This window comes from Ornithorhynchus anatinus, chromosome 10 (assembly GCF_004115215.2).
Source record: "Ornithorhynchus anatinus isolate Pmale09 chromosome 10, mOrnAna1.pri.v4, whole genome shotgun sequence".
Lineage (NCBI taxonomy): Eukaryota > Metazoa > Chordata > Mammalia > Monotremata > Ornithorhynchidae > Ornithorhynchus > Ornithorhynchus anatinus.
The window spans coordinates 45973375-45993178 of record NC_041737.1 but is presented as its reverse complement, the minus strand read 5'-3'; the positions used below and the strand labels follow the sequence as shown (position 1 = coordinate 45993178).

Below are 19804 nucleotides of genomic sequence, written 5' to 3'. Positions count from 1 at the left end.
ACGCAATCTTTCATTTCTAGCTGATTCCTGGTTGGAATGAACTCAGCACTAGTGCACTGAATCTCTCTCTCCTGTAATTGTAAATGAATACAGCTTCCCCCTCTGTGCATGTGAGTTTATTTTCCCTCATTAACGTGATCCCTGATGACCTGTGTGACTGCCTTCCAGAGGAGCTTACTGCCCAAAGCTCTGACTCTGTGCTCTAGGTCAGGGCTGGGGAAAGAATTAGGTCAAGTCGGACACAATGGCCTCAGGGCCATAAGAGACGATCTCTTAGCATCCCCTCTCCCAGCGAGTCCTGGGAGACTAGGATTAATGAGAACGGCGCTGGACACACATGAAAGTGCTCAATGAACACAAGCCACTGCAGGACTGTAAAATGCGGGGACGTTTTCAACAGAGGGCAGGAAGGAAGAACCGTGGGGTCCAAACCCGGTCTGTGTTACACTGATCCCAGAACCGATCCTCTCCCAACCACTGCCCTGCAGAAGGCAGGAACGCAGCATCTTGAGTTGCAGCAGGAGGAAGCAAGGTGGGGTTGGAGGAGAAGAGCAGGATGAAGAGACCAAATGGATCCTCTTAATATCCTGAAGGAGAAAACTATTTGGAAATGAAGACATTACAAAGCCCTCCAGAAGTGCCCATTTGTGATGCCTTAAATGCAGATTGATTGCTGCTATTTGGATGTTGAGTGCATCATCTTTTCTGAAGAAAGGGAAAAAGCTAAATTTCCCCACATTCAGCTGCATCGCCAAATCGCTTCCCCACATCGGCTCTCTTTTAACACATTTTCCTGTTAGTGCATCTACTTAGAGAATGGTCCCACCCCTTCCCACCACAAGTGCTCACTCTCGCCATCTCAGTGTCTGAAACTCCACCTGGATTGGCGATATCAAACTGCCCTGGCTCCCAAGGATTTAAAGAGGAAGTAAAACACTGACACTCGAGAAGAGACAGCAGGCTCATTTCATGGTAGTGAATTCTAACCGGGCCCATGTTCATCTTCAGGACATCTATTGAATAGAAGCATAATTGGCCCGTCTAAAGAGGACAACGGCCCAGGCGTGAAGGGTCACTGGTCTCAGTTAGGCAGAGCCGCCATTAGATGCAATGGTTCAACCTGAGGTCAGTAGTCCCTGGCAAATTCAGAGCTGTTTTGTAATGTTTTGGAGGGGAGAAACAGAGGTTATACAGGAAGGGTGGATAAAGGTAAATGATACCTTTGGAAAGAGGCACTAAAGCAGAGCTTCAGTGAAGTGGATTTTTTCCACTTGCCCCAAAATGGAAGCTAGCAGCGGGGCTGGCAGCAAAGGGTAGGAAGCTGCTTTCAAGGAAGGAAAGGAGGAAATGAAAGTTGCCCGAGGGAGAGGAAGAGGAAAAGAAGGATGGGAGGGCAGGCGGACGGAGGGCGAGCAAAAGAAGAAAAGACAAGATTGGGTTAGAGCCCTGAAGAGATGAGACTTAAAGGAAGTCCCACAAGGACAAGAATGATGGTCCTACGTGTGACTACTGGACCTGATTTTTGTTTAATGAATGTTACAATTTATACTCTCTGCCGGAAGGCTTCGGGGCACATTGACATGAGTTAACACCAGGAAGACAACAAAAATTACAAGACAATTAAAAATTCTGGAACATTGATAAAAATGTACCAAGTCTCCCAGAAGGGGCAGGTTATCCTAAAAAGGTGCATCTTGAATACCATGCAGGTTGACATGTCCGGGCCCAACCTAATCAATTCCATGGGAGCAGAGTAAAGCCTATTTCAGATCATCCAAAGGTTTGGGCCACACTCCACTGCAGCCAAGCCCCCTGGGGGAGTCAAAGAATCCCATCCCTTTGATTAGAATATTTAAATGTAAATTCATGCAATATTCCAAGGAAAAAAAGGAATTCTGAGATGCCAGAATCCTAGGGGTAAAGTAGGGGGCAGCACAGAACCAATCTGAGCCCAGCTCAAGGCCCGCAGTCAATTCAGCGGATGTACTACTGCTGCTGCCCCTGGGCTTGCCGGAGACAAGGCTTCCACTGACAGGGTCAGGGCACCCAACTTCTGCACCAAGAAAACACTACTCAGAAGTCCTCAGTCTCCAGACTGTAAGCTCATTGTGGCAGGAACTGTGTCTGTTATAATTGCTATATACACTCTCCCAAGCCCTTAGTACAGTGTTCTGCACAGAGTAACGCTCAATAAATATGACTGACTGACTTAGAACACAAGCGTTTACTGAGACTTGCCCTCTGTTATTGAAAGGGGGATCCGATGCTGAACCACGGTTACATACCTTATTTTAAGCAAAGTGAACCAATAAATTAAAGATGAATAATATGCCAATATTAATGCATTTGTATCGAAACAGACATTCTACCCAAGTAATAAAATGGACATGGTGGCTCCCCTTGGGATTAGGTATCCAACCCCCCCAGCCTGCTGCTCTCTAACACTCCACCAATGCAGCATGCAAATGAATGTTTTCCCCCATTTCCCTGCAGCTTCTGGTTGTAAAGTCAAAACCATGATTTGTAAAAGCTGAACAGAGTGAAAATTGAGAAACGCTGCCAGTATTTGAAACTTAAGGACTGATGCATTATATTCCAAGATCCTATAAATGAGAGAAAATCAGAGACGAAACTTCTTTAGGCCTCCAGAGAGTCTTGGGGGAGAAAAGACCAAAGAGGGGAGGAAGGGGTTATCACCAGCTCTTGCAGCCTTAACCCATGGGGGTCTGGGAGGGAAATGCTAGCACATACTTACTAAAGGTTCAAGCAGAGAGGAGTCAGAGCAGGGAGGGAGTGTCAGCTGGCAGGAAAGAGCCAGATATTTTGTCAGGCTCTTAATTGAAGACTGGTGCTTTGGGGGTTTGTGGGGAAGCACAGGCAGCCTAAATAAAGCTTCATTATTTCTGGGGAAAGAGCTGCTGAAATGTGCTTCTCAGTCAATAAAGGGTCCCCAGGGGCTTGGGAGGAGTTTGTGGAAATCATTCTGTGACATGGACCGGACCCCTCTATGGAGGAAGAGGACACCACGTAGCTTCTCCCCATCTGGACTCCTCACTGCAGTATGCCGGGCAAGGAACAGAACACACATGGTAAGACGAATGGAAAAAACATCTCTAACTCCCTTCCCCAGATAACCTTAACCTAATTACGTATGTTCAGAATGAGTTTAAGTTGCCTTAAAAACATTCACACACTGAATGATTTGAATGAAATTACTAACCTCCTCTCCCCACCCCCACCCCCACAAAAAAGATTGGCTGGGACAAGAAGTCCTCTCGATTTGTGCCTCAGACCACACACACACACACCTACACCACCACCCCCTCTGCCAAGGCAGAGGAGCACTCCCCGAACCCTCTGAACTCACTAGCCTGAGCACATTTTCAAGCTTTGATACATGCAATGGGCTGTAAGAATTCAGCACTCTCCCAGGTACTTTTAAAATGCTATCTTCTGTAATCTCCCTGCCGGGAGCTTTGGAAACGAACAGGGAGAAGCCTGCTGAATCAGGGATGAGGGGCATGGAGGGGACACCCTCCAGTTCTCAAATCTAATGCTTTACACACACACGCGCGCGCACACACACACACACACAAAAAAAACCCCTGCCAAACACACATTTTCATAGTAAAGGATCGGAAGCATCCCCTAAATCCTGAGGAGTCCTAATAGGCTGCAAGGCAAAGGCATAACCCTGTTAAAGCACATATTCCACCTCGGGGTGGGGGAAAAAACCTAGGGGAGAGACGAAAATGAGGGAAACAATTCAGAAAAGGTGTTTGTGTGTGAGAAAGTATGAGCGGAACAAACTTCTAGGGATTCAGTGACTTCAATGGGACTAAGCAGAAGGAGGGGAGTTTCAAGGGGGTGGCTAAGAAGCTGCCCAAGAAGGGAAGAACGATACGTTATCGACAATGGACCAAGACCTAGCATGCAGAAAATAGCGGAGGTTGGGGGAAGCAGATGGAAAGACAGAGTGAGTGGAGAACTTGGGGGGGAGGAGGGAAGAGGGGGACTTTGGGGCCACTGTCCCTGGAGCCAACCAGAAGCCTGTCAACAAAGCCTTTATCAACCAGGAAACACAATTTGGAGGAAGTGGCACCAGGCTGCAGCTGACCTAAGCAGGTGAAACATGTTGAGATTACATTGCAGGGGTTGGGAGGACTGGAGCTCTGAGGACCTGGTGCCAAATGAGTCGCTTTTCTATAGCGTGAGTATGCAAGGAGCAAGACCCAAGAGCTTAGTCAACCGCCAAAGCCTTATCTTGGCAGGACATAAGGCAGGCGGGAAAAGGCAAGAGAGGCGGCAAGGAAGTCCACTGGATGGAAGGTTTTTTCTTCCATTTGTCTTTTCAGAGAAAAGTGACGGCTCTCCCTAGGCACACCAGACAATCGAGGGATAATGAGAGCTGAAAAAAATGCACCAGCCCAAAAAAGCCCAGCAAGCTCCAGCAGGAAGAAGGGAGTTGCTGTTTTCGGTTCCTTCCACTCCACCAAAGCAATAGATGCAATTGACAGCTCCAAACTCCATTCCTCCTCCTGCTTCCCCTCCTGAAATGCTTAGCCCTGGGTTGCCCAACACGTGGGGAGGAGTAAAGTCAGGAAAGGGAATTGCAGATCAGGTTCTCGGCGAAGAGGATCTCCGGGTCTGGCTTCCAGAACGGAGAGTGGCCCCAGCTCAGAGACAGACAGGTGAACACGCGGTCTTTCTTTCTAAGACACTGGAGGGTGGGCCACAAATTCATTCATTCATTCAATAGTATTTATTGAGCGCTTACTATGTGCAGAGCACTGTACTAAGCGCTTGGAATGAACAAGTCGGCAACAGATAGAGACAGTCCCTGCCACTGACGGGCTTAGTCTAATCAGGGGAGACAGACAGACAAGAACAATGGCAATAAATAGAGTCAAAGCTTTCAAGCACCTAGTACAGTGCTCTGCACATAGAAAGCGCTCAATAAATGCCACTGATGATGGAGCATCCTTATCCCCAAAGGGGTAGGCAGCAAAATGCATGGCCTTTCCCAAGAAGGGAGTGTCAAATGTTGAGTGCGGTGGATGTTATTAATTTGGCCTTTGCTAAAGCATAGGCCTCATGAAATTTTACTTGGGGAAATTAATTCCAATTGGCTTGGATCAGAACACAATCATTCAAGATTGAAAGGTGGCTGAAGGGCTGTAAACACAAGGTGGCTAAGTGGCAGCCCAGGCCTTAGGAGGTCCCAGGGGCCGGCCCTAGACCTGTTCCACTTTAGTAGTTCTATTCGAAGGCTAGCAAGAGAGTAAACAACCCTCTAATGAGCTCTGCAGAGGACACTGAGCTGGGAGGTGCCGGGAACCTCAGAGACCAGGGCAGAAAATTGCAGGACAAAGTTCGTCTTAGAAAAAATGCAGACCGCATATCTAGGGAAAAATAAGCCCAGCTGTGGGTAAACCAAAGGCAAGCCGGCAGGGAGGAGGACAATCAATCTGCCACAATGGGCGGGGGAAAGGAGCAAGTCGGTGTGTTAAGTGCTGGCCACAGGGTAATGACAGAGCTAGCCTGGGCTATCATTTGAAGAGAGAGGCAGATGGGCACTGGGCAACATCTCAACACAGGACAGAAAAACAAGAGCCTTTCTTGAGTGTCACTCTCCTGACACTCCAACACAGTCTGGGAAGGTGCATTTCACTGCAGATTGGCCCATCTCAATCCCAGAAAAAGGACAGCAAGGAAAACATGGAGAGATTCAGGAAAAAGGCACTGAGGACAGACACAAGGGCTTAGGCAGATCTCACGGGTCTAGGTGCAAACACTCTGTGACAATCAAATGTGTAACGACCAGAAATACTCATCTCTTCCTCCCCCACAAAAAAAATCAGCCTGCCCACCATCCCTTCTGAGCAGGGCCCACAGGACAAACTCCAGGAAGACAAAGTGTCCTGGTGAGGTGATTTCTCAGCTGACATTCTGTGTGACAGTCTAGAGAAAATCTATCCATCAGAATGTGATGTGGTATAGGAAGGAAATGCCACATCTCAGGACAATCTTCAAAGCCACAGAGCAAGACGAATTCTTTTAAGTGCCAAAGTCTTCGATCGGATTTGGAGAGCGCCAGCTTACCCATTCCCACTGGTCGAGGCACAGCTGAGGAGAGCAAAGCCCCTTGCACGGTGACATCCCATGGACAGAGCACAGGCCTGGGAGTTGCAAGGACCTGGGTTCTAATCCAAGATCTGCCAATTATCTAATGTGTGGCTTTGGGCACGTCATTTAACTTCTCTGTGCCTCAGTTATCTCATCTATACAATGGGGATTGACTGTGAACCCATGTGGTACATGGAATGTGTCCAACCTGAATAGTTCATATCTATCCCAGCACTCAGAACAGTGTTTGGCACATAGTAAGAAGTTATCAAGTACCACTATTATAAACAGACACAATATTTTTTTTTTTTTAAATCCCAACTCAACCACAAAAACCACTGCAATAGCACCTACAATGCCCATCGTACACCAGTGATCGCTCTGGGCTTCGGAAATTTGACAGGGATCAGGACAGTATCCACGTCCCACTATGACGCCCACCTAACAGGGCCACAGTCCCGAGGCGCTCCCACAGCAGAAACTGCTCTGAGCCGCCGGTGTGTCCTTGGGAATGCCAACCATGAGGAGGAAGGACATTGGGAAAATGTCACCAGGCTGCTCAGTCTCCAGTTGGCTGTCAGAAGCCTGAAACCAAAACTCATTCCCTAGTAAATGTTTTCATTTCCTCTGTACATGACAAAAGGTCTGGAGGTGGCAAATTGGGGGGGGGGGGGGGGGGGGGGGGGGGAAGGGTGGCAGGCTTCTGGTTTTTGAGGAACAGCAAGCAGCAGGCAGGCTGTGTGCAGACATGCAGGACCCGGGAAAACCCAGGAGGCAGTTCATGAGTGGGTCTCCCTCTCCCCTCCCCTGCACCCCAGTTAGGCTGAAATCAAGGTCATGTTCAAGGTCACAAGGGTTCCTGGGCCTGCTGGCTGGACTGGAGGGACAACCCAACCAGGAGAGGCTGCAAGCCCCCTCCCCGCCAACAACCTCCACCACCCTTTCATTGTTCTGAAGCTGCGCACCCCTCTTACCTGGCCTCGGCAGCCAGTAGCTCGTCATAGTGTGAAGACCTCTGGTCATCATCCTGCCGGTAGCGAATCACAGTGGCTAGGCCTTTGCTGACCAGAGCCTCAGCAATATTTCTGCAAAACAGAAGGCAGGTCACATCTCAAACAGATCTGCCTCCAAGGGGTGGGGATGGCTGAAGAATTTCAACTCTACAAACTAATGGGCAAAGGAGCAGAGAATCGGCCCTGAAATTCCGTACCTGACCTGGACCCTCTACCCAATGAGCCTAGGTCTCTAATGGTAAATGGAAAGAGGAAAAAGCATTTGATAAAATGGGAAACCAGACCCTGCTCTCCAGCAGCATCTATGCTTAATCAGAGAGGACCCATGGGACCCATGAAAACATAACTCAAAAGTTTCCAAATTCCCTTCCTTCTCTATCTGGCCAGGACTACTTTAGACTGCAAGGTCACAAAGAACAAGTGCTACCCAGAACAAGCACTACCAAACCCAAACTTCTCCCCCATCTCTGGAATAGGTGCATTCCCCAGGCAGGGAGGGAATCTGCAGGTTATCCCAGTGTGTCCAGCTGGGCACTTATTAAAAGCCCTTTGCCCAGGTCCAGGAAGAAAAAGTGCTCCAGGGAGCCTGGTGCCTCACATTCTCAACCTGCTCCCTGCCCCATATAGGGGCAACACACTGGCCATGAGGCTATAAATGTGTCCAAACCTACTCGCTCACTGCCAGCCAGTGGAGCTGGAGAGAAATTCATTCATTCATTCAATAGTATTTATTGAGCACTTACTATGTGCAGAGCACTGGACTAAGCGCTTGGAATGAACAAGTCGGCAACAGATAGAGACAGTCCCTGCCGTTTGACGGGCTTACGGTCTAATCGGGGGAGATGGACAGACAAGAACAATGGCAAATAGAGTCAAGGGGAAGAACATCTCGTAAAAACAATGGCAACTAAATAGAATCAAGGCGATGTACATTTCATTAACAAAATAAATAGGGTAATGTAAATATATACAGTTGAGCGGACGAGTACAGTGCTGAGGGGAGGGGAAGGAAGGGGGGAGGAGCAGAGGGAGATGAGGGGAAAGAGGGTTAAGCTGCGGAGAGGTGAAGGGGGGGCAGTAGAGGGAGTAGAGGGAGAAGGGGAGCTCAGTCTGGGAAGGCCTCTTGGAGGAGGTGAGTTTTAAGTAGGGTTTTGAAGAGGGGAAGAGAATTAGTTTGGCGTAGGTGAGGAGGGAGGGCATTCCGGGACCGTGGGAGGACGTGGCCCAGGACTCGACGGCGGGATAGGTGAGACCGAGGGACGGTGAGAAGGTGGGTGGCGGAGGAGCGGAGCGTGGGGGTGGGCAGTAGAAAGAGAGAAGGGAGGCAGAGGTAGGAAGGGGCAAGGTGATGTAGAGCCTCAAAGCCTAGCGTGAGGAGTTTTTGTTTGGAGCGGAGGTCGATAGGCAACCACTGGAGGTGTTTAAGAAGGGGAGTGACATGCCCAGATCGTTTCTGTAGGAAGATGAGCCGGGCAGTGGAGTGAAGAATAGACTGGAGCGGGGCGAAAGAGGAGGAAGGGAGATCAGAGAGAAGGCTGACACAGTAGTCTAGCCGGGATATATCAAGAGCCCGTAGCAGTAAGGTAGCCGTTTGGGTGGAGAAGAAAAGGCGGATCTTGGCGATATTGTAATTCTAAAGGTGAAATTGGCAGGTCTCAGTAACGGATAGGATGCGTGGGGTGAACGAGAGAGACGAGTCAAAGATGACACCGAGATTGCGGGCCCGAGAGACGGAAGGATGGTCGTTGCCATCCACGGTGATAGGGAATCTGGGAGAGGACCGGACTTGTGAGGGAAGAATGAGGAGCTCAGTCTTGCTCACGTTGAGTTTTAGGTGACGGGCCGACATACAGGTGGAGACATCCCGGAGGCAGGAGGAGATGCAAGCCTGAAGGGAGGGGGAGAGGACAGGGGCAGAGATGAAGATCTGCGTGTCATCTGCGTAGAGATGGTAGTCGAGCGAATGAGTTCACCGAGTGAGTGTAAATGGAGAACAGAAGAGGGCCAAGAACTGACCCTTGAGGAACTCCAACAGTTAAAGCACCTTTAGGTGCTTACAAAGGACACTTGCCAGAAAGGCCATTCCAAAACATTTCCTCTCCAAGGGGGTGGCTCAGAGCAGGAGGGAAGTGGGGTGAGGGTCAAGGGCGAGACACCTGGGGAATAGTCCTTGGGCTTTGAAGAGAGCTGTGAATGGGGATGTGGCTGCTACAGAAACTTGGGACAGCCCAAAAGACAGCACAAGGATAGGAGAAAAGAACAAAGGAGCTGAGGGACAACTTTTCCAAACTCGAAAATGACTGCGACCAGTGACTGAGGGATCAGTGGCTTAGCATTTTGCAGAGTTAAAGTTGAGGTGATCCACAGTAGTGACCTAAGCACTGGGGAACCCTGAAGCAGTGGGCCCCAGGACCTCGTTTCCCCCAAAAGCTGATCCCTTCTATCTCTCAGGGACATAATGGGAGGTGTGGTAATCTCTGTTATTTATATTGTACTCTCCCAGGTGCTTATTATGGTGCTCTGCACATGGTAAGCACTCAGCAAAATACCATTGACTGATTAAAACCTTCCAGTCCCAATAGGAGATAGGAAACTGATACTGTCAGACCATCACACTCCCCACCTTCAAAGCCTTAATAAAATCACATCTCCTCCAAGACCAAGACTAAGCTCATTTCCCCTACTCCCTTCTGCAGGGCCTACAGATTCAGTGTTTATTTCCGTACCCTCAGCCCCACAGCACTTATGTACATACCTGTAATCTATAATGCCTGTCTCCCCCGTAAACTGTACATTCCTGTTGGAGAGGGAACATATTCTACAACTATGTTGTACTCTCCCAAATGATTAGTACAGTGCTCTGCACATTGTAAGAGCTCAAATAGGAATGATAGATGCTATCCTTATGGCATGTGCTCCAAGACCCGCTGGCAAATGTGAATAGACAAGATTTTGTTCCATACAGAACACAGCTGTCTAGGACTCTAAATGGACCTAAGTCTTGTTTCTTTGCATCATTCAATTCTCTAGAAATTCCTTGTGAGGAATTTTGCCCTTAATCTCCACACTGTTTTTTAGGAGCTACTATTTGACACTAGGAGTTGCAAATTGCTTATCTGGCTTCATCTCCCTCTGAATATTGTTTTGCTCCCAATGCAGAAAGACTCATTCCTGTGTGAATTTAGTGTTGATTTCACGTGCTTGAAGGTGCCAGGGTGACCTCATGCAGAAAATGCCAGCCACCTCTGAGCAGAATAATTATTCTCCAACACCAGTTTCAGAAATTTTGGCATTATCTAAAAGGCCTATTTCCACCTTCACCAGCTCAAATGGAGAGCGTGAGCATAGCTGCTCTGAAAGGGCAATGCTGAGGGAGACAGCCCGAAGCAGAGAGCTGGGTCTTGTCCTCTAGACATGTATCCTTGGGGCCCAAGGCAAACACCTGAGTCATATGTGCTGTGGTGAGGGGGGAAGGGGAGGGAGAGGTGCCATGTGTGTATGTTGGGGGGAGAAGGGGTTGGTGTGTGCAGGTGCACGTGCTTCCCCCACTTGAGCGAATGGCCCCAGTGCCCAGCACAATTATTTCTTTGAAATTTTCCCTCCACATGAAGGGGCTTTGTGGATGGACTGGATTCTCATTAACACTCTTCTGTGTCTATGCATTTAATAGGCCTTAAACATCACAAAAGGCAGATCTCACATTCTACTCCCACAAAGTGTCTACACTTGCTGATCCCTCACTCCCAGAGTCACCACCCAGCCAGCTGGCCACCTAGCCAAAGCACAAACCTGAGGTGGGCAGCTAGAGGAATGCTTCCCATCAGTCCGTTAGACCACCCAGATGAACTCGTTGGGCCGGGTGGGGGGTGGGCCAGGAGGCTTTCAGGATGTTTTCTTTCCCCTACTCAACATGATAGAAAACGAGGATACGGGTCGGGGTGTCCGGCTCCAAAACCAACACCAAGTTGATTGTAGCAATTTCAAATCCCAATGGGAGCATAAGAACATAAGCAATGACAATACTATGTCAGACCAAATGATCCTACTTGCACAGTATTCCGTCTCCGGCAGCAACAACCAAATGCTTAGAGGGACAGTGTGGCGATTACTCTCTTTGACAAACAACCCATGGTTAGGGATAAACCCTAGCTTTCCCTCTATATGCCAAGATTCCCTGTGACAATCCATTTTCCAGTTGTATTTATTCAGTGTCTATTAAGTGCAGAGTACTCTCCCCAAGAGACTGTAAACATCCTGAGGCAGGGATCACATTTACTTGCTGTATTATGCTTTCGCTAGCTCTTAGTACAGTGTTCTGCATCCCATACAAGCTCAATAATATCGTTAGTTGATTGAGAGCATTTTACTAAGCCCTGGGGAATTAGAACAGAATTATGAATTTATCCAAATGTTTCTTGAACATGTTTTAGGTAATAAACTCTTTGTGGGCAAGGAATCTGTCTCTAGTGTACTCTCCCAAGTGTTCCGTACAGTGCTTGTTGATGGGAAGCACTTGATAAATTCTCTTGACATACTGACCCGCACAGCTGCCTGCATAAGAAAATAACTGCTGTGAATTTACTGAACACCTATAACGGCTCTGTTAACGGTGCTTCAAATTCAGTGTTCTGCCTGTATAAGAAAATGATATCTACCATGAATATACTGAACACCTATAATGGTTTTGTTAATGGTGCTTCAAATTCAGTGTTAGGAAAAAGGAAGGTCAGAGCAATATCCATAAAGGTGGGAAAGCAGAAAAGGTGCTGGAGGAAAATGTGGCCCTGAATGTCAAGGTAACCATTCAGACTCTGCCAGACTGTCAGCCTCTCGTGGCCATATACTCAGCCACAGTGGCTCAGGTGGGGCCTTCAAGCTTCCCACCCTCATGTCCTGGGCTATGCCTCTCTAGAAACCTCTGCTATGACTCTCTCCCCCTCCCACATAGCTGTTCCTTTTTTTGCCTTGCTGCACAACTGGAACTGCCCACCTGCCAAACTGGGGCTCCTGTTCCCTTGGCATACAATCAATATGACTAAATGATTGATTGATTGATCAGGGTTAGGATGACAAGGTAAGGTTCACATCCCTTATAACCTTTGGCACATTCCAGCAAGGCTCCTGGCAGACAGTCAAAGATGAGAAGTAGCAGAGCCTAGTGGCTAGAGCATGGGTCTGGGAGACAGAAGGCCCTGGGTTCTAATCCTGCCTCCACCACTTGGCTGTTGTGTGACCTTGGGCAAGTCACTTCACTTCTCTGTGTCTCAGTTCCCTCATCTGTAAAATGGTGATTAATGTGGGAGACGGACTGCGTCCAACCTGATTATCTTCTATCTACCTCAGTGATTAATACAGTGCCAGGCACATAGTACACACCAAATACCATGAAAACACACACACACACACTCTCTCTCACGGCCTTCCTTTTCCATTTCTCTCCACTCTATAAAACCCTCAATTCAAAAAAGATAGAATTATCCTTGCACTGCAATGTCTCATTCATCTCTATTCGGGTAACAAAAGGTCAGGAGATTTCCTTCGCCGGCTGGGCAGAGAACCGGACGGACCCACCATCGGTCGGTCGGTCAGCTCCCCGGCACCAAAGGAGTACATTAAATTGGCTGCCATGACATTATGCTGCTTTAAACACATTTATAATTCTCCGTTGCACAGTACATTCAGTAATTCTTCTCCAATTACACACGCTGGGCATGAATGGGTAATTCACAACCACCACACAAAGGGAGACCTAGCAGCCTTGTGAGGGTAGCGGGAAGCCCCCCTCCCCACCACCGCTAAGGCTGGTGGAAGGCACAAAGGGAGGTAGTGAAATGGGAGAAAACAGTCCACCGAATTCAAAGAAAATTAGGCGGGAGGTCCTTTGGGGGGCCTAGGGGCTAGGAAGAGGATCGGGGCTCCACAAAGGCACGGATCAGCACCAACTCGCGCAAATACCTAGGCTTAGTTTTCAGACCCTCTCATGAGTCAGCAGGCTTGTGCAAGGGGATTGTGGGGGCAAGGAGGACAGAAGGCAACTGTGGGCTCTGACACCCCCTGCTCTCTTCAGCTCCATCCCAAGACAGGGCTCTAATTGGCTCATCTTCTTTCACACTAAGGGGCTCTGGCAATTACAAAGCCCCGCTTCCTCTCCACCCGTGGAAGGAAGATGATGTTCTAATCCTTAATGGAACCTGCACACAAAAGGAGCCAGGCTCCTTCAGCAGCAGATATGGGGGTAGGTTGGCAACAAAGAAGACAAGTAAGGGGCATGGCAAGCAGGGCAGATTCTGGCAAGAACCATGTGCAGGGAACACACAGAGACTTTGCGACCCAAGAACCTGTGCTCTGTCTCTTCCCAAGGGCTGGAGACATCAGCCCCTGCTAATCTTCGGCTAGGTCATCGGGCAGCTCCTCAAGGGGCGAGCAAAGCTAAGAAGGGTCACGGGCTCTACGAACAGTCTGCGGGCCCCTCAGAAGTTAGCGGTCACACGTACAAGGGATTCAGTGTCGGATTTATAGGCCTCATTGGCAGGCCCTGACACCCAGCAGGGTCCCCACCCATTGCAAAATGCAATGATATCGAAAGACGCAAGTTGGCCTAATGGAAAGAGCACGGGCTTGGGAGTCAGAGTTCAGTTCTACTCCGGTTCTATCGTTTGCCTGCGGTGTGACCCTGACTTTACCTGCTCAGTGCCTCGGTCTCCTCGTCTGTAAAATGGGGATTAGACACCTGTTCTCTCTCCTACTTAGACTGTGAGCCCCAGATAGGATGGGGACTCCATACTGGCACACAATTATCATCATCATCATTATTATGGGCACAGTTCATGTTAAAGCTCACACCTGGGCTAGATTGGGCTGGGTGGGCTGAGGCCAAGGTGAGCCACACAGGGCAGCAAGTGTCACGGCTGCCCTGCCACCACACAGGGGAGCCCAGGGGCACGCAAATCTATGTTCCCACATGGGACCATGTCTCGCTTTGGCACGGGTTTCACAAGGTCAGACCTAGGCCAGACCCCCGATATGTGGCCTGTGGAGCAGGCTGGGTAACCACAAGGAAGTGGGGGGAAAATTGATCAGCAAATCATCTTCATAGTAATTTTTCAGGAAGTGTGGTATCAAAGAAATCTGCTGCCCGATAGAGACGTACGATGGAGGGCTGGAGGCATTTGAGGAGGACAGGAAATAAAGTTTCATTTCCTTGCATCCATGTACATAACACGTGCGAGGAAGGGACCATTTCCCCAAGCTGATCGCTAAATCCGGCTTCAAGGCAGAGCAGAGGGCCCCTTCATGGCAGCTGCTTGAATGGGACACTCTACTCCTGTATTTCACAGCGGGCCAGGCTGTGGGTCTCCATGGATGTCCCAGGTGCCAAAGCTCATCCAGAAGGGAGTGTGTGCGCCCAGACTCACCCAGCCTCGGGTGAGATCAACCCGCCACCATCGCTTGGGCCCAACCGCTTCACTTGGGACTGGAAGGTGGCGAGCAGCTCAGCCTCATTCCCAATAGGTACGTGACCCGGGGAGGACACCAGAATATCATGCCATCTCGTTACAAGGAGCTTGGAGGCCCATTAGCCAAATTTCATAAATTAAGCACAAAATTGGCAAGGAGAATGAAAATGTTTCCGGAGTCCGAGCCAGCTCCCGGGAGCCGTGCACCCTCGCAACTGCTCACTGTGGGGAGAGAGGCTGCATAGTATTGGCTGGCAAAAGGCATCAGGGAACGGGACCTGCCACTGAGACTCGGAGACGCCCGGGCCTCTGCCGGAAAGCCGCTTCCGGATGCCCGCCGTGCTTTGTCTGCCTCGACACCAGGAACCGTGGCTCTCGAGAGTCCGGGAGTGGAGATTCCCCCACTGGCAGGGAGTCAGCATTTATTTCTGAGATCGCCAGATGGCCGCCTCCCTTCCAGGCAAACACCCAGGGGACGGAGCCAACCTGGGCCTGCGTCACCAAGGGAGGGTCACTGGCTGGGAGCACTGCAGGGACCAGAGAAGTCAGGTGGAAAAGGAAGAGGAGAGAGGGAAATGGAGTAGCTCATTCAGTCAGAAAACTTACTTCTCTGGGCCACTGGTCCGGTGCCCAGTGATAACTTGACCAAAGAAGGCAAGGATGGAGTTTTCTGAGCCAGGTGAGTCAGTCTGCTGTCTGGTAAAGAGCTGGGCCATTTACTCTGCTTCACAATCCTGCCCTCCCTCCTCTTGACTTCAACTCTCTTCTTCCAGTTAGGATGGCAGTGCCCTGCAGAGCAGGAAGTCTGGCAGGCCCACATCAAGGGAGAATGTAGCTCTCCAGAAACCCAATTTGGCTACTGGGGCCCAATTCCCTTAAAGACAAAGCAGTCTTTCTGCAAACGGCAGGGAAGGTAAACAGGCACCCTAATTCAGATGGACAGAGGCCCGAGTTAGCACACAGATGTGATCTGAGAATCCTAATGAAGTATTATCTTCCCGTCTGAATTCCCATCAGAACCCTCACCCAAGCTGAACAGCAGCAGGGGAGACCTTCCAGGACTTCCGTGAGTGACTCCGGCTAGAAGGGACGGAGGAACTGTGATCCAGTCCTAGGCCTAGACCTCCCCAAACCCCCAACCCCAACCAGGGGAAAATAGCCCTGAGATTTTCACACAGTTTTGCTTTGGGTATTTTTCTAATGGTTCCAGATGAGGAGGGGCTGGCTGCTGGTCCCACCTAGGAAAAGAACCTAGTTCCATTCTCGAGGTATCAACAGCCCTAAAGGCCAGAGGTGGCTCAGATACCTCTGCCCGCCAATCATGTTTAACCTGGCCCCCTGCACCTTCCTCCCCTCCCACAACACATTTTCACACTTTCCCCTCCACCTAGGCTGCTCTGTGATATGTCAAATTAAGTTCTGGCGCTTAACTCAACTCCTCCTTTCATTTAATGAGCGATAGAGCCGGCGGACAACCGTCCAAGGTGCTGGAGGGCTTCTACACGCTGTGGTGCACTGAGGCTCAAGCGCCTTGATGTCCTTGGCAGAAACAAGTGCCCTAGAGCAGGCCACCCTACAGCGGACAGCAGTGTTGACACCTTTCGACCCAAGCCTGCCAAAGGCACTGATTTGCCTGACATAATTTTCACAGAATCCCTAACCACCGGGGTCCTCCCTCTGCTGCCCTGACTACAGCACACAAGGTTCAGAACAACTGGTTTTACACCATCCCCAGAGTGGCCGATTAGGCCTTGGACAGTCGCCAGCCACATCCCCCGAGCAAGTCTTGACCGTGCACTGTTGAGCAGGCTACTCAGGCTGAGGGAGGCTGTGGGCACCAGCCCTCTGTCCAGACCAAGGTCAAGGATCTTGGCATTCTGCCTTTCCCTGATGATTTCCAGGTCATCGTTCATTGGGCTAGAAAACCCACTGGGAGCATTTTCAGACCTCTGGGCCTTTCCACACAAGAAACTCACCGTCTCCCATCCACCTACCTCAGAAACCCTTAGGTTCCAGCTCTAGCTTTGCAGCCCCCAGAAAATGAATACTGCCCCTCCGGATTGCTTCCCTCTCCTCCCCACAGGTTCACCTCACCCCCGCTCAGAGGTGTTCGGGGGAAAGAGAAGTGGTGTAAATGCAGAAGAAGCCAACACCCGAGGCTGTCCACCCCAATCATTTCAGCAGGCAAGGTAAGAGCTACATTGAAGAGCTGCTGCGGCAAAAACACGTAACTCCTGAAACAATATTGCCCTCTGGCAGGCGGCCGGCGGCTATATCTGTCGCTCTCCTGACACTGACCTGAAAACGTGTGCATTGCGAAGGACGTCTGGAAAGTAGGAACAGGAGAAGGACATACCAAGGACTGAGATCACTCCTTGACTCTGACACTCCACATTCTGAAGCAAACCCCCAACTCAGCTGAATCTCAAAGGATCCAATTATCAGAGAATGTGAAGGCAGGTAGAGACACGGGTTGGGGCTCTGTCATACTTGGTACCTGGGATCTCAATGTGGACCCTCTTGCAGGTTTCATGGGCAGGTGAGGCTAGAAGGGGCCCTGGAAGCTTCATTCCGGGCGACTTCGCCCAGAAATCCACAGCCGGGACCGGCCACATAGAAACCTAGACTGGGTCTACGGCCAGACGGGTGCCCCCGACCCCAAGAGGAGCTGTGGATTCAGCAGCTGGGAAGACCACCACACAGGTAACCTGGGAGGTCAGGCCCATTTCTGCTTTGCCAGCTCTGGCAAATCCCAGTCTATGTAAGGGAGAGCAGTTGGGCATTTAATTCCAGTTGGATATACTTGATTATGGGATGCCTAGCCCCATGGTCTTGGGACCTTAATGAGTCGGGGCTGGCTCTCCCCCACTCCCCACCCCCCTATTTTGGGAACACTGCTAGCACTACAGTGGCACTTGCTGAGATCACCAAGGATACACATCTACCCCCAGACACCTCACGCAGCTAGACGATTCCAGGGCCGGCCCCAAGAAGTCATGAACACCCTAGACTCATGGTCTCACAAGTAGCTGGATGACACACGCATTCCGCTCTGAAACAGACTGTAAGCTTGCTGTAGGCAGGGAACACATCTGTTAATTAGGTTGTACTGTGCTCTCCCAAGCGCTTATTACAGTGCTCTGCATGTAGTACATGCTCAATAAATACGACTGATTGGTTGAAATCTGGCTAACAGAAATGCCCAACCAGAGGAGAAGTAAAAAATGAGTAGGAGGACTGAGAAAAGGCGAAAGGGTTTGGAGGCACTATCCAGTGCGGTTATATCTCTACTTTCTAAATAGACAATTTTATTCTGCCCCCAGGATTTCTGCACTTCTGTAATCTTATTGCCACCTCTGTTCGATGGTTTCATTTATTCAGCAATATCTCGGTTATGGCTTTTATAAGACAAGTAAAACGGCCAGGGTTATAATCTATCGTGCCAACTACGGTCTCAGTAGCCCCGTGCCTGCTAAGGTACTGCATGGGATCCAGAGCTGGATAAGGAAGGCCAGGCTCGGTCAGAGAAGCAAGCTGCTTGGCAAGAGCGTTCAAATCAATCAATCATCGATATTTATTGAGCCCTTACTATGCAGAGCACCGTACTGTTTGGGAGAGTACACAAAAACAGAGTTGGTAGAAATGGTCTCGGCCCACAGTGAACTCACAGTCTAGAGGGGGAGACGGATATTAAATGGAAGTGAATTAGACGTTGGGCATGTTGGGAACCAACTCACCATCTTCCTCCACCTCCTCCTTCCCAAGACCTGATGACTCGACCAACTCCTTTGGTGGTAAAATCTAAGCCATCAAGGTTAAGCTCCCTAAAGTTCTGTCATCATCCCCTCAGTACTCCACTGCTTCTTCCTTGCCTTTGACAAGGTTCCTAACTGCTTCTCAAGAGGGGCTTCCTGTCTGTTAAATCCACCCCTCTACCTGTGCTTCCTAAAATTTCTTACTCCTATGCGCCTTCCCTCCCCCGATTGCTATTTGCAACCTTAGGTGACTCCTTCCCCTCACTGCTCACACGTACCAAAGCTCCCTCATTCTACCAGTGACCTCTTGTGACTATACAGCTCCCACCAGCTATTGCACCCAATTCTATTCAAACTAAAATGGTTTCCATTCAATAAATTATTGCATTTACGCTCCACCAGCTCACTTCTCAACCCACTACCAGCCTTTTGACCCCCTTCATTCCAAAGGGACCACACTCTCAAATGTCACCAATAGCTTCCTTTTAGCCATGTCTAAAGCCGTGTCCTGATTCTTCTCAGCTGCTTAACTGCGGACCACTCCCTCGTCCTGGAAACGGCACTTGGCCTTGGTTTTACTCACAAAGTAAATGGTAACTACCCCAGCGCTCAGTACAGTGTCTGGAACACAGTAACCACTTAAATATTCTCTTTACGTTCCCCAATGGGGCCTTCTAACTGTATCCCACACCTGACTCTCCCACTTCCATACCACATTCAAGCTTAACCCTAACTTCAAACGCCCTCCCTCCCCAAATCAGAAAGACCACGGCTTTCCTGACAATCAAAGCCCTCTTAAAATCCTATTCCTCCAATAAGGCTGCCCCAAAGAACCTCTGGAACCTCGTGTCATATAAACCCTACAGCAAACCTCTAATCAAAAGTGTGTTTGAGTTCCTAGTGTGTATAGTCCACTACTTGGACTTGGATGAACACAGCAGAATAAGTATCTGTGATCCCCATCCTCAAGCAGATAATCTAATGGGGCGCGAGAGCCTGAACGTAAAATTAATTCTTCGATTGTAAATTCCATTATAACTACTGTATTTGTAAGTATTTTTATGCCTTCCACCCACATTGGGGTATAAACTCCTTGAAGGCAGGGATCCTCTAGACTGTAAACTCAGGATGGGCAGAGAATGTGTCTAGTAACTCTGTTGTATTGTACTCTCCCAAGTGCTTAGTTCGGATCTCCGCACACTTTCAGCACTCCATAAATACTATTGATGATAATGTCCCTTTGGTACTCCCCAAATGCTCAGTACGGTGCAATGCCCCAATAAATACAATTACTACTACTCCTGAGATTTACAGTTTCCCCCATAAACAGAACAAACCAACCCACACCTTAGGAGGCAGGTCACATATTCCAATTCTGAATAGCAAATGTGTGGTAAGGGTAATGTCCACTCATTCATCTCCCTCAGAGCAATCAAATAAATGGTCCTGCCAT

At 49.4% G+C, this 19804-nt stretch overlaps 1 protein-coding gene across 1 annotated transcript in view; it reads right to left on the bottom strand.

Annotated features, from left to right (window-relative positions):
• SND1 (staphylococcal nuclease and tudor domain containing 1) overlaps nt 1-19804 on the bottom strand; it is a 382537-nt gene that overhangs the window by 178265 nt on the left and 184468 nt on the right. The window contains exon 13 of the mRNA XM_029072845.2: nt 7101-7211. Within this exon, the coding sequence (XP_028928678.1) occupies nt 7101-7211 (111 nt within the window). The remainder of the gene's footprint in view (nt 1-7100; nt 7212-19804) is intronic.